Here is a 14,849-nt window from a genome sequence, read left to right as displayed (position 1 = left end):
ATTTCTTTTGGATCTTTATTCTCCTCCCCATTGATAATCAGCCTGTCGATGGTGTTGCACCTCCTATGAGCTGTTGCTACTCTTTGAAAGAACTTGGTATTATTATCACCTTGTTTCAGCCACAACACTCTGGACTTTTGTCTCCACCTGGATTCTTCATTCTTCGCTAATTCTTCTAACTCGACTAGAACTGTTGCTCTAATCATCATCTCATCCTCTGTCAGCACCCTATCATTCTGGATCAGATCCATCTCAGCTAGCTCACTTAACAAGCTGTTCTTCTTGTTGTTAAGTTCCCCGAAAGTTACACTGCTCCAATCTTTAAGTTTCTGTTTTAGCATCTTTAGCTTCATACTGAATTTGAAATCTGGGCATCTTTAGCATCTTTAGCTTCATACTGAATGTGAAAAATTGTGTCAACTTTGGTTGTCTATGTATGTTTTCAGCCATAACTAAACTATGATGGAAAGAGTAGCCGTTCCATCTTTCTGTGTTCATTTCCAATTTATTTGATCATTACAGGTTGTTGAAGAAGATCCTAACTACTGGGATGCAATGTCATCAGCATTGGCTGTTGGCTGGCTGGAAACTGTGGTAAGCATATTATTTGTGGATATCGACCATTATAACTGTTCATTCAAGTTTTTTTGCTTGTGTGATACTGTGATGTATATCAGGATTTTGTTTAAGGACCATGCATAAGTCTATGATTGCCAATTTTGCAGGTAAAATTGTTGCGCTTGCATGGCTCTTACCGGTTTGATCAATTATCTAGTCGAGAGGTAAGAATTTTGAACTTAACCTGACAAAAGAAAACTAAGGAGAGGCAAGAATTTTGAACTTGTGATCAGTGGCAGTCTAGAATAGCTTAACTCAACCTAGATATTCACGTAACATTATATTCTGTGCTTACTTTTCCCTTGTAAACAACCTGTACATCAGTTAACTTGGGAGCAGTTATTGCCTCTTCCTTATATTGATATACCTAATCATGGGGCAATGAGTTGTCTTTTCAGAGCTTTGACACATTATTAGGCCTTGTACCTTTTCTATCGAGTTCCAAAGTCTATCACTCTTTGCGTGTTTTGCCTACAGGATGCGCTGCCATGTCTGATGATAAAGTGGATTTCCTTGTTCTTTTTGTATCGCGTTGTTCTTTCTTTAGCTTCTAGTTGGCATAAGCTACCTATTAACAGCTTGAGAGATCACTGTATATCCTCCTTTTCATCACTAATCTTTAGCATTGACAACATTATAATTTCTTTTCGTAACTAGTCAAGTTAAAGGAGATTACAAATAATGAGACTCTGTGGGTAGAGGACTCTCTATGATTGTGCAAGTGACAGTAATATCATCAGATTAAGTCTAGGCAACTGCTCACTTGCTGATTGGGGAGCTGGTGACTGAATCCCTGGGGAGCGAGAGCAATGAGAATTTTACTTGATTGCTCTCAGATAGTTTCTGAAGTATTCATGTCTCCCTTAAAAGGGTCTCTGAACTACGATTACAGCTTTCCTGTTTCCTCTTTTAACCCGTTCTATTCTTGCTCTTAAAAGACAGAGAACGGACTGGTCGAAGCAGTTGCTGTTCTTATATCCAAGATGCCTAGAATGCGTCCTAGTCTGAGAGAAGACAATTTGGGCGAGTGTTACAAAACCAAGCCCGACTTCATGAAGGTAATTTAGGCCTTTGCTAATGATCAATGTCCTTTACTGGACAGCATTTGATGCCTTTTTCGCTGTTAGGCTTGGGAGAAGTGGAGAACACAAATAAGTAAACTGGACTGCAGTTCCTACTGGCTTCAATGTGATCACCGGCAGACCAGAGAAGGGCTGAAAAATTTGATCCAGATCATGTTGGGAAATCCGACTGTTCTATCAAATGCAACTTTCAACTGGATGGAGCTTTTTATATCCCATTTCTTATACATTAGGCCATTTACTGCGGTCAGTTCCTCTTTCTAATTAATCTATACATCTAAGGTTACTTGTCGCACAATCATCCAAAAGTTGAGCCACTTTGTCGCACAATCATCCAAAAGTGGAGAGCAAGAAGATTCTTTTGCTGTTGTGTTTGTGCTTAAAATACACATTCTATTTTTGTGGTGTAGGGTCTAGAGAGCATGCACAATTCAGCTCAGAAGTGCATGCAAGTAAAGCCAGTTTCCATCTCCCATAAGCTGTTTGGTCTTATACTTGGAATTCTTGGAGAAAATACTGAGGTGAACCACTCTAAAGATTTAATTTGTAACTTTTAGTTATTAATGTTTAATATAGTGGAAAACTCATGAGCATATCCTATATGTTCAGGTTGTTCTAGCAGAGTGCTCAAGATCATTTGGCCCCTGGTTTGTTAATCTTCTTTTTCTTTGTACTTTTCGTTTGGATGACTTGACTACTTCAGCATTTTGTTCTCCGTTGATTCGTCTGATGCAAGTCTTTTTTTTCATCTTTCAAGGATGATGGCGCATGCTGTAGAGTTGTTGACAGCTGGGAGCACTCATGCAGAAATTCTTTTGCATGAAGAGCATTCCAAACTTGGGGGAGTTAGCATAGAAGAGCTGCATAGACTTGTATATGCGCAAGTTCTGTCTTCTCATGCATTAACATGGCAAGTATGTGTGCATGCAAACTTGGGCAAATGAATGCCTGGTTTACTTGTACTTGCACTATTGTTTAGAACTTGTTTCTCAAAAAAAAATAAAAAATACTTAAAACTCTTCATTTATCTCCTTTTAAGTGTGTAAGGTTCAGCTTTTCTCCCCAAGTAAAGAAAACCAAACGACATGAGTGAGATTCAATATGGTCCCCCCAAAATGCATGGGAAAAATCAACATTTTGATGTTTCTGGATTGGAGACAACCTATAACTTACAACTACAATTGAACCTTTAAACAATATCTAGGTGCTAGAGAGCTTTTACCTATTAATTCCCTTACACAGTTTGGATACATCATGGAATTTTATAAGCTGCTTTTGCTGAACCTGTATACTGGAAGCTCAATCTGTGGAAAAGTTTAATACCGGTGTCTGAAAACTCAGTTCAGATTTTGGTTCTTGTACTAATATATTTTGGATCTTTGTTTTTCACTTCCCTTCAGATTGCACCAATATACTTGACTTCATGCATAAAACAAGGAATTGGATTATTGGAGAATTTGCTGTACAAGCAGCCTGTACAGCATAGCCAAATTCTGTTAAAGGTACAGCTTCCAGGGTAACTTTTCTATTGATTCCTCACCCTTGTGGTTTTGCTCTCAATTATCTTGCTTTACAGTCTCGTTTCAATCTAGTGGTTCCTAAATCATTCTTGCTTGGTTAATTTTGCTTTTCTGTGCAGAGTATAGAGATCTGCCGCCTGTATGAACTTGACACTATAAATTCAAACATTATGAGGGTATGCCATGATTTATTCACATTGGCTGTCTTTAATCTCTAAGGTGTTATTACTTTCTTAAGCGCAATAAAAAGGACTCTGATGTGATTTCCCTGTAATTAATTTGAATTTTTGTGATTTCTTTGAACATACAAGTGCTTCACTTTCAACTTGTGTCTTTTTTTAAAAAGATGATGCAGCAAAAAAGTTGAAAATATTGATTGAAAATGTCTCGCAATAATTTTATAAAGCATAAGAGGGCTTTAAATAGCCAACTTAAAACAAAAAATCAGCATAATTTAAAACTAAAATATCTCAACAAACTAATCTATCCAATAGATATTTAAAATTAAAAAAAGTAGTTTAATCCTAAACCTAAGCAATTTATTATGCTTAAAGAAATCACGGCAGTAACTGAAAGGATACTCATAGGAGTGTTTCAAGGATTGACAGATCCTTCATTGTGCACAATGGGAGGAGGAATTTACTCATATCAAACTGAGCCTTAGGATCAGATCACAATCCTATTCTGTTGACTTGTGGAGAATGGAGATTGGGAGCTGAAGAATTCTTACTTCAAATTTGAAGCTTGGTGGCTGGAAATGGAGGGTTTCAAAGGCAAAGTGAATGAGTGGTGGGGTTCCTTCATTGTTAATGGCTGACCTGGATATGCCTTAGCTTAGAGCTGAAACTGTTAGATACAAAGCTGAAAGAGTGGAGCAAGAACAATGGAGGAAATTGGAAGCAGAGGAAGGAGGACATCCTTAATCAGGTTTCTAGTTTGGAAGCTATTCAAGATCAGAGAGCCCTTGCTGATGATGAATTATTTCAAAAGACAAATTTGTGGTGTTTGGGGAGGTGGCAAAAATGAAGAGATAGCATGGAAGCAGAGATCCAGGATACAATGGTCACAGAATTGTTACTGCTCACAAGAGATTTATTCCATTAATACTTTAGAAGTCGATGGGGTCACTGTCATTGATCCTGAGGAAATTGAGGAGGCTGCTTAGAATTTTTACCAAGACCTGTACACGGAGATTGAATCTTGGAGACCTGAGCTGCAGTTACATGAAACATCAATAATCTCTAGTTGAACAAGTATGGCTACACAGAGAATTTGAGGAGGAGATTGAGATTCTGAGTTGTATCAAATTGTGTGCTACGGAGAAGGCTCCTGGACCAGATGATTTTCCAATGATTTTCTTTCTTTCTAGGAAATGTTGAAGGAAGATATCATAAGAACTGTATGGTGGTTATGTTGAAGGAAGATATCATAAGAACTGTACAAGTCTTCCATTCCAATCAGGTTTTTGAAAAAAGCTGTAATGCCACCTTCATAGTGTTGTTATCTAAAACTAGTGCAGCTGATTTGAAAGGCTACAAACCAATAAGTTTTGTAGGCTGAGTATACAAGATTATTGCAAAGCTACTAGCAGAAAGGTTATAGAAGGCGGTGAGCAAACTGGTCAACACGCATCAGATGACTTCTGTTAAAGGGAAACTGATTAATGTTCTAGAACGAGAGGAGTGGCACCTTGTGTAATGTGCAAACTTGATATTCAGGAAGTCTATGACCATGTAAACTGGAAATTCTTATTAAATATTCTTAGGCAAATGGGATTTGGCAGTAAATGGCTGAGTTGGAATGAATATTGTATTAAAATTGTAAGGTTCTCTGTTCTTGTAAATGGATATTGGACAACCTGTGGGTTTTTTTCCATTTGAGAGGGGGGGGGGGGTGAGACAGGGTTGCCGTCTATCTTCTTTCCTGTTTATTTTGGCAATGGAAGGTTATGATAACATGATAAGAATTGTACTATGTAATAGATGGATCAAGGGATTTCAAATTGGTGGAAGAGGTGGGGATGTGGATTGGGAATCAGAAATCTGAGACTTAAAAGACAATAGTCTTCTGATGAAGTGGCTATGGAGATATAATGAGGAGTAAATTGCCATCTAGAAGGAGGTGATCATGGCAAAGTTTGGTGAACTAAACCCTTGGTGCACAGAAATAGTCATATTGAACCTTTTGGGGTTGGAGTATGGAGAACTATTAGGGATTTGTGGCCACTGATGGAAGCATATCTGAAATTCAAGGTGGTGTGGGTAATGGGGACAAAATTAAATTCTGGAAAGAAGGATGGATTGACCATATTCCTCTGATGGTATCTTTTTTTTTGACACTAGTAACATTTGTATTTCAGTCAGTACTTAAGTAGTACTGAAAAACATATTTACAAAAAAGAAGAAAAAGATTAGTCTTTCCAATGCTAAACCAGGAACTAGATGGACCCTAAAACATCTATGATTGACTCAGTCTCATTGGAGTAGACATTTATACACCAAAAACAGAACAACAAAATACATTTAAGCTTGACTTCCTGCAGGTTGTTGTCCCTATTTTCAAAACATCTATCATTTCTCTCTCTCCATATAGTCCACCATATACAAGCAGGGATCATCCTCCATCTTTCTCTATTTGTAGCCCCAACTCCAGCCTCCTCCCAACTGATAAAAGTCTCATCAATCTTGCTAGGCATGCTCTAGGAAATGCCTCTGAGATTAAGGAAAATCTGCCACAGTTGATCAGTGAAATTGCAGTGTAGAAAGAGGTGTTTTACTGTCTCTGTATCCTTACCGCATAAGGAGCATCTGTTGCATAGAGATATACCTCTCTTGGCCACATTGTCCAATGTCAGAACTGCTTCATTGGCTAGCAGCCAGGTGAAGCATGCCACTTTTTGTGGCACTTTGACTCTCCAGATTTGCTTCCAAGGCCATTTGAAGTCTTGATTCTCCCTAAGACTTGTTTGTTTATATCCTTCCTTCACCCTGTATCTTCCTTTGTTGTGCCCATGCCACCATAAATAGTCTTCACCTGTTTGGATTCCTTGGAAACTCTCCAGAAGTGTGAAGAGTTCAATCATTCTGGGAATTTCCCAGTCATTCAAGTTTCTTCTAAAGATCATATTCCATCCTTGTGGTGACCACATTTCAACAACAGTTTTCTCTTGGTGTTGAGCCAAAACAAAGATGTCAGGAAAGAGATCTTTAAGGCTCACAGTACCCATCCATTTATCAATCCAAAAACTTGTTGTTCTACCATTTCGAACTTTGACAATTAATTGATTATTGAGAAACTGCCAGAATATTCTAATGGATTTCCAGAGGCTAATACCATAAGGGGTGTTGACCTCTTTAGTTACCCATGTGTTCAGTTGCTCATACTTGCTCTTGATTACCCTGGTACACAGAGTGCTTGGTCCTCCTGATGGTACCTCCATAGCCACTTGACCTTGAGTGCTTTGCTTTGGTATTTAAGGTTCTGGATGCCTAGTCCACCTTGTTCTTTGCTTATGATAATGTTCTTCCATTTGACCAAATGAAAACCTTTCCTTTCCTTATTGCCTTGCCACAAGAAGTTTCTTCTGATTTTATCCAACCTTTGAACTACTGACTGGGGTATATGGAAGATAGATAACATATATGTAGGGAGGGCATCTAAAACTGAGTTAATCAAAGTTAGTCTACCTCCCAAGGATAGATATTGTGATCTCCATCTGGTTAATTTCTTTTCACATTTCTCCAGAATTGGATTCCAAATATCTATGGACCTATACTCAACCCCCAGAGGCATGTCCAAGTATATTGATGGCAAAGTGCCTATCGCACCTCCCAGGAACTGAGAAAGGTGATCCATTTCGGGAACCACATTAATTGGATACAAGTGGCTTTTGTTCCAATTTATATGGAGCCCAGAAATGGCTTCAAAGTACACCAATATAAGTCTTATTATCAAGAGTTGCTCCTCCTCAGCCCCACAAAAAATTAGTGTATCATCAGCATACTGCAGATGTGTGATCTCTACACTGTTTCCAGCAACCTTGCTGACTTCAAATCCCTGAATTCTTCCTGCTATCTTAGCTATATTCAGCATGTTGTGAGTCCCTCCATGGCTATGATGAACAGGAAAGGGGATCCCCTTGCCTGATCCCTCTATGTGCATTGAAAAATCCTTCAGGTGACCCATTAATGAGTATTGACAACTTCACAATTGAGATACAGAACTTGATCCAGCTGGTCCACCTCCCACCAAAACCCATTTGACTTAGCATACGTAAAATGAATTCCCAGTTCACATGGTCATGTGCTTTCTCAATATGAAGTTTGCATAATATACCGGGATTTTTCTGGGTCACTCTGGAATCAATTGCTTCATTAGCTATGAGCACTGCATCTATTATTTGCCTGCCTTTGATAAAAGCCATTTGTTGCTTGTCTACCAATTTATCCACAACTCTCTTGAGTCTTTCTATCAGTACCTTGGAAATCAGCTTGTAAAAGCTTCCAATTAAGCTGATGGGTCTAAAGTCTTTGAGTTCCTTTGCTCCTGTCTTCTTAGGAATCAGTGCTATGTAAGTTGCATTATAGCTTTTTTCAAACATCCCAGTTGAGTGAAAATTATGGAATGCCCCCATAATGTCTTGTTTAATGATGTCCCAACATTTTAAATAAAACCCCATTGTGTAACCATCAGGGCTAGGGGCTTTGTCTATAGCACACATCTTTAGACACTCAAAAACTTCTTGCTCCTCGAACGCAGCCTGCAATACTTCATTCTCATCTGCTGTAATGGTAGGATGATTGCTAATATTTTCAGAAGGCCTCCACTCTTCAGGTTCTGTATATAACTTCTTGTAGAAGGAAATGATTTCTTCCTTGATTCTATTTGGCTCAGATATGGTCTCTCCCTGCACTTCCAGCTGATCAATGTGGTTATATCTCTTGTGGGCATTAGCAGTTTGATGAAAAAACTTTGTATTCCTATCCCCTTCCTTGAGCCATAAAGCTCTTGATCTCTGCCTCCAGGCCACTTCCTCATTCTTTAAGCACCCCTCATACTCCATGAAAAGTGTTGCTTTTTTGGCTATTTCCTCCTCTGTTAAAGCTCTACTGTTTAGATGTGAATCCAGCTTAGCCAACTGTATGAGAAGGTTGTTCTTTTGCAAATTCAGATTTCCTTGTTCATTTCTGCTCCATTCTTTCAATTTCCCTTTGAGAGCTATGAGTTTATACTAAGATGTAATCAGGCTTCCCATAGAATTCAAAAGCATTCCTCCAGTCTTTGATTCTTTCAACAAAACCTTCTTGGTTTAGCCACCAATTTTCAAACTTGAAATAGGATTTGGATTGTTCCCAGTGTCCACAGAATAGAGCTATAGGAACATGATCTGAAATCACTCTTTGCAGAGTAGTCTGCTTTAGGCTATTGAAAAGATTATTCCATCCTATGGAGACTAGAATCCTGTCAATTCTAGATGCAGTGGTATGGTTATCACCTTTGTACCAAGTATATCTTCCACCACCTAGCTGTGGATCAACGAGGTCCATGTCCTCAATGCAGTCTGAGAACTCTCTCATTGCTGAATTTCTCTTGCTACAATCCCTTTTTTCAGAGGGAAATCTACAAACATTGAAGTCACCACAAATGGCCCATGGTCCATCCATCAATCCTCTTACATCAGCCAATTCCTCCCATACTAGCCTCCTCTCCACTTGACTGTTGGGAGCATACACACTAGTAATATGACATTCGAAATTACTTAACTGAGCCCTGAACTTGCAAGACAGAGTATAGGCTCCAACTTGTAAAGTTTCCCCTTCCCAAATTCTAGAGTCCCATAGTGTTAGGATTCCACTGGCCTCCAGATATGCATATTTAATCCATTTCCCTGCCCAAATTTGTTTGATTAATTCTTGTACATTGCCTTCTAGTTGTCTCCTGGAGGCAGACTATGTCTGCTTTCCAATCCTGAATCATATTTTGTACCACCATTCTCTTCCCCTGATCTTTCAACCCCCTAACATTCCATGAGATTAATTTGATCCTCATGGAGTATTCTGTGAGCTCCCCTTCCCCTTCCCTCCGTCTCCATTGCTTTTGAATTTAACATCAAAGGATATCAGATTCTTTAACTCTTGTGCTCCTTTATGTTTTGTTCTCTTAACTTCTATTGACCTCTCCATTTTTCTTACTTGCCTGCTTGCATCCACCTGCTTAAGGAGTTCAAGTGCTTCCTCTTCCATCCCCTGGAAATCCACTCCAAACATCTTATGGAGTTTCAGTAAGTTTTGATGAATCCAGGCTGTGGCCTTCCTCTCCGTTTCAGTAAGAGCTCCTTGTTGTTGTGTACAAAGGGGTTCGATCTCCTGTACATCCCATAATTCCCCAGAATTTTCCATCCCCATTATTTCCTGACTTGTTTCAAAATCACCTGTGACAATTTTCCCATGTTCTTTATCTTCAGTTACTTCCTCGCTTGCTATGCACAGTTGCTCAGTTTCGTTTTCCCCTTCCTCTCCTTCAATTTCTAGTTGTTCTTCAAAGGTGAAAAGTGTAGCTTCCTGTATTTCCTGTCTTCTCTGCATGTGGTAATTTGAAAAATAAGTCACTGTGGTTTCATCCACTATGACCTCCTGGAATAGATTGTCCTTGGGCTGCTGGTTAAAATTGTTAGCAATAATATTTGCATGGTACAGCCCATTAGGTTTCAGGCCTAATTTTTTTTTTTAAAATTGTGCACATGCCCATCACGTGCTCTGTCAGTCAATTTAAAAAATTCTCCAGCTGTCCCCACCATCATGTTCAGGATTCTCGGATATAGAGGTTGAAGGCTCTATTATCCGCTGGATTGAGCTCCCTCATCTTCTCCGGCAACTGGTCCATCTCTCTCCGGCGACAACTCAAAGCGAGTTTTCCTTTCCACCCATTTCGGGATGATGAAGTTAATTCCTTCTCTGGTGATGGTGACTTCCGTCGGCATGCTCCGATCATCCCCTTGTGTCTTGATCCTAGCCCATTTGAGGTGGTTTCTTAGCTTTGTTTCCTCCTCCGTCGCCAGCCATCCTCCACAGAGTTCTCCGATTTCGTCGAAGGTCTCTTCCGTCCAAAGATGCATTGGAATACCCATAGCCCTAATCCAAGTGGATTTGGGCTTGTAAGAGATAGGTACACATCCTGCAGTAAGGTTCCACCACTCTAACTTGAGTATGCTTCTCTTCCACATCCATTCTCCCTGGAGAACTTGTTCTGCCATGTATCTGTTTGGGAACTCGAAGAGGTAACAATTGTCCATCATCTCATAGATATTGATCCCAAAAGCCTTTTTCCATACCATCGAAGACCAACATCTCACCTCAGACAGGGTGGGATTTTCAGCTCTCTCCTTGTCAAAAAATCCAAAGATACATCTTCCCAGTACTCCTTGATCGTTGATTTTGGCTTAACAGTTGACTCCAATCTCTTTGCCTTTGGTTGTGACCATATCAGGGCTGTTACTTTGCCATTTTCTGTTTGTAACTGCTTTTACATATGGCATCTTGGAGTCATGTGTCCTGCTTTGTGTCTTCTCCTTTTGTGGCGAGCATTTAATGAAACTTTGAATCTTAAATGCCACACTTTTCCATCCAGCATTTATGTCTGACTCGGGTACAATAATAACTGTTCTGTCCTCTCCCTTCAGTGAGAGAATACTCATATATCTCCCATGAGAGTTATGTTTCCTCGTACCAAAGAATTCTGCCACCCAATCTTTGAATCTCCACCTTCTCACCTGGTTTTTTTGGTCTGATGATGCTTCTCTGAGAATGAAACAAATCCATTCTAGCACCTTCTCACTAAGCGTAACCCTCCTCATCATTTTTCTGCTTCTTTCCACCCAGTCATACCATGCAACATTGTTTGAAGTCCATCTGGTGATGTCATAAGATTTAAAACCTTGGTTGAAATATATTCTATTATCCCCCATAATTTCTAAAGACGGGAGATGATTTTTTGTAAAACAGTAATCACGGGATGTAAGAACTGAGTTGTTTGAATGAAAGGGGTCAATTTCCGGCTAGTCTACTGGAAAAGGGAGGTTCTGCAATCCTATAAAGTAGGAGAGAGAGTGTCATTGGTAAATGTGCCTGGGAGCAATTCCACTATCCTATAGAAATTTAAAATTCAAAAAAGTAATTTAATCCTAAACCTAAGCAGTATATTATGCTTAAAGAAATTGCTGCAGTAACTCTAAGCAATTTTCATCATTTTGCATTTCATATTTTTCATTAGATTGCTGGTGTGCATCACTGGAAACATGGGAGAAAAGGCTCTGGTGTCTTCTGGCTACAGCAAGCTCGAGATGAATTTCGTTTAAACAGAATTGCCAAGCAATTATTTGATTTCGTGGGGAAGTCGGTATCTGATGAAGGATTCAAGGTTTGTATTACTCGGTTATAGTGGTTGAGTGCCTTGTATATTTTCTTAATTCTTGTATAACTGTGTTAATTTTTCTGTCTGTAACAGTTCATGTTTATACCCATTTCTCTAAATTGCAGTTTTTTGTATGTTATGTGTGCTGAGCGCAGTGTTTTGGACGGCGAGAGGCGACAAAAGGCGACAAGGGCCTGCCTCGCCACGCGGCGAGGCGAGCGGCGAGGCGATCGCCTTTTTGAATCAAGGCGCCAATTAATACCAAAAATTAAAAATATTTAATTGCATATATAAATATCTAAAATCTCAATAGCAATAACATATATTAGCAAATATTTCAATTCAAAAACAAAAAGTAGATACTAAAAGTCTAGAACTTTAAAGACCCAATAATTCAAAAGATAATACTAGAACTCTAAAAGTCTATTCTTCTTCAAAACTATCCAACTCTTGAAGATCAACATCCTCTACATCATTATATTGCTCCTCATCTTCTTCCTCCTCGTAGTCTTCATCAATTAGTGTCCGAGTCCTACTTGAAGTTGAACTTGTAGATGAAGTTTCTACTCCTTTGCCCTTGTCAAGTGCTCTTGATCTTGAAGAAAGTCCCCTAAGATGATAGATACTCTCATCAGCTCCAATTGCCGTAGCAACACTACCCCAAGTAAGATCATCATCCTCATATACTAGTTCATCTTCTTGATCTTCGGGGCATCCAACTAACCATTCATTTGAATCATCAATGTTATCCAAGCGAATTGGATCAATGAGATCACGAGCATCATAACGACGTTTCAATGTTCTATTGTACTTAATGTACACTAGATCATTGAGACGCGATAGTGCAAGCCTATTCCTCTTTTTGGAATGAATCTACACATAAGTTACATATATTAACTAATAGATATTGATAATAATATAATATGGAAATTAGAATATAATTTTTTTACTTACGTGTTCAAACACACTCCAATTTCGCTCACATCCGGATGAGCTACAAGTTAGGCTTAATACTTTCATGGCAAACTTTTGCAAGTTTGGTGTTTCACTACCAAATAGTGACCACCATTCCACTATAATAAAATAAATTTTGAGGTTAATGAGTGTAAATAAGTCGAATAATTTAAGTAAGAGCTAAATCAACTCACTTACCCGGTGACCTTGTGTCTCTAGCTCTTTTAGCCGGACCACAACCAAATAGTCCATTCGCCATTTTGTACCTAGGAAGCTCAGCGACTAGTAAATCTTGTATTGTTGTATCGGGGATCATCTTCCCAACACATGCATAATACTCGGTCCACAGACTCTGTCGTAAAGTTCCCTCTTCTTGAGCTTTATAATACAATCCTGGGTTCAAAACATGGCCTGCAGCATGCAAAGGCCGATGGAGTTGGTCTGACCACCTTGCATCAATAATTTCAAACACTTTCTCATGTTGCTTCTTAATTCCACGAAAACCCCGTTCAACTTTCTTTGGCTCTATCCATTGCTTCATAAATATAGCCCATTGGTGGTTTTTTCTCCCCATCCACCAAACGAAGCACTTTTGTCAAAGGGCCACAAACTGTAAGTGCTCGAACAACATCATCCCAAAAGTGGGCAGAAATAATAAGATTGGCAACATCTTTCCCCAAAGTTTCCTTTGCAAATTTACTTGAAGTCCATTCGGTTGAGAGGACTAAAGTTCTCAAGTTTTTTCTTTGTATGTACATAGCTCTCAAAGTTAAGAAGGCCGTTGCAAATCTTGTCTTGGCCGGTTTCACCAAATTTCTTTCCTTGGTGAATTTTCTCATCAAGTTTAACAACAATGGCCTTTGACTAATGTAAGAATGGATTCTGATGGCCTTCTTAAAAACTGTTAAGGTAAGATTATAGTAATTAGTAGCTAATAAGTATTAAATATTGACTATAAAGAAAGTTAGAGGATATGAGAGTGATATTACCGGAAGCATATGGCTTAACCTTGAATATGTCACCAAACATCAAGTTGATGCAATGAGCGGCACATGGAGTCCAATAAATGTGTGGGTATGCACCCATCATCATGCTTCCCGCTTTAACATTCTCACTAGCATTATCAGTGACAATTTGTACAACATTTTCCGGTCCAATTCTTTCAATAGTGCTTTCAAACAACTTATACATTTTGGTGGAATCGGTAGATTCATTGCTAGCATCAACAGAGCCAAGAAATACATTACCGATTGGAGAATTCACCAAAATATTGATGATCATTTTACCATTTCGTGCCGTCCATTTGTCCATCATAATGGAGCATCCAAACTTTGTCCATTGCACTTTATGCTCATCAACGATTTTTTCCACTTTCTCCACCTCTTTTTTTAGGTGAGTAACTCTAACTTCATGAAATGTAGGAGGCTTCATTCCGGGGCCATGTTGTCCTACTGTCTCAATAAATTTATCAAATGATTTGTGATTGACACAATTAAAAGGGAGCCCCGCATCATACATCCATATCGCGAAAGCACTTACCGCACGCTCTCTTAGAATTTTCTTTGTTTCATCAATTCCTCCTTTTTCAAAGCCTCCTTTTTTTGTTGATTTATGCGGAAAATAGAGATTCATAGGGCCTTTTGTCACATTCCGCGCGGTGGATGATGCACCTCCACTAGAAGATATCTTTGGAGTTTTGGAGGGAGGTATCATTTCCGCATACTCATCCATATCATCAACATCATCAATATCAATATATTCTTCCGGCAGCCTCACTTGAAATTTGGGATTATTAGCGATTTTATTTTGCATATAAGCCCTTACTTCTTCTCTAATCGCCGACGGACAAGCTGTACATTGTTTAACATTCTTGAAACCACCCACTAAATGTTGCTTGTGTCGAGTTATTCCACCATTAAAAGTACTCCCACAAAAGTTACAATTAACCGAATCTTTCGTTGCTCCTTGAGTACCATAATTCCATCCAATATCCCTCTTTTTGCTAGCATCCGCCATTTAATTCACTATTGTACAATACAACAGATACTATATTAATTACTATAGAAGAATTAATTTTTTTTTTTTTAAATAATAGACAGCACAGTGAAAGCAGTAGCATTCAACAACATTTTACAGTGAACAAAGAAAACAGAGGAAAACAACAGAGCAGTGATATATGATTTAACATGACATGTAATTTAAATGATACCATTTTTATAAAATACAATACAACAGATACTATATTAATTACTATAGAAGAATTAAT

The 14,849-nt window shown here is 38.8% G+C and overlaps 2 protein-coding genes across 3 annotated transcripts in view; one reads left to right on the top strand and one right to left on the bottom strand.

The window, feature by feature from the left end:
- Positions 1 to 14,849, top strand: part of LOC125838546 (nuclear pore complex protein NUP85) — a 34,952-nt gene that overhangs the window by 16,388 nt on the left and 3,715 nt on the right. Inside the window, exons 5-14 of the mRNA XM_049517591.1 lie at positions 523 to 594; positions 726 to 782; positions 1,557 to 1,676; positions 1,746 to 1,946; positions 2,111 to 2,221; positions 2,310 to 2,347; positions 2,458 to 2,614; positions 3,101 to 3,202; positions 3,340 to 3,396; positions 11,489 to 11,635. Coding sequence (XP_049373548.1) covers positions 523 to 594; positions 726 to 782; positions 1,557 to 1,676; positions 1,746 to 1,946; positions 2,111 to 2,221; positions 2,310 to 2,347; positions 2,458 to 2,614; positions 3,101 to 3,202; positions 3,340 to 3,396; positions 11,489 to 11,635 — 1,062 coding nt within the window. The remainder of the gene's footprint in view (positions 1 to 522; positions 595 to 725; positions 783 to 1,556; positions 1,677 to 1,745; positions 1,947 to 2,110; positions 2,222 to 2,309; positions 2,348 to 2,457; positions 2,615 to 3,100; positions 3,203 to 3,339; positions 3,397 to 11,488; positions 11,636 to 14,849) is intronic.
- On the bottom strand, positions 12,047 to 12,890 carry LOC125838547 (uncharacterized). Of its 2 annotated transcripts, none has more exons than XM_049517593.1 (3): positions 12,782 to 12,890; positions 12,584 to 12,677; positions 12,047 to 12,502 (listed from the first exon to the last, which is right to left on the bottom strand). In XM_049517593.1, the coding sequence occupies exons 2-3, from the start codon at positions 12,647 to 12,649 to the stop codon at positions 12,053 to 12,055; spliced, it is 516 nt and encodes a 171-aa protein (XP_049373550.1). In that variant the 5' UTR covers positions 12,650 to 12,677; positions 12,782 to 12,890; the 3' UTR covers positions 12,047 to 12,052. The 2 variants fall into 2 exon arrangements, with proteins under 2 accessions (XP_049373550.1, XP_049373549.1); XM_049517592.1 differs by having other exon boundaries at positions 12,584 to 12,702; positions 12,782 to 12,881.

The sequence above is a fragment of the Solanum verrucosum genome, unplaced genomic scaffold (assembly GCF_900185275.1).
Source record: "Solanum verrucosum unplaced genomic scaffold, falcon-dt-bn FXZP01000182.1, whole genome shotgun sequence".
Classification (NCBI taxonomy): Eukaryota; Viridiplantae; Streptophyta; class Magnoliopsida; order Solanales; family Solanaceae; genus Solanum; species Solanum verrucosum.
The sequence above is the reverse complement of the archived record's forward strand: the minus strand, read 5'-3'. Positions and strand labels throughout refer to the sequence as shown.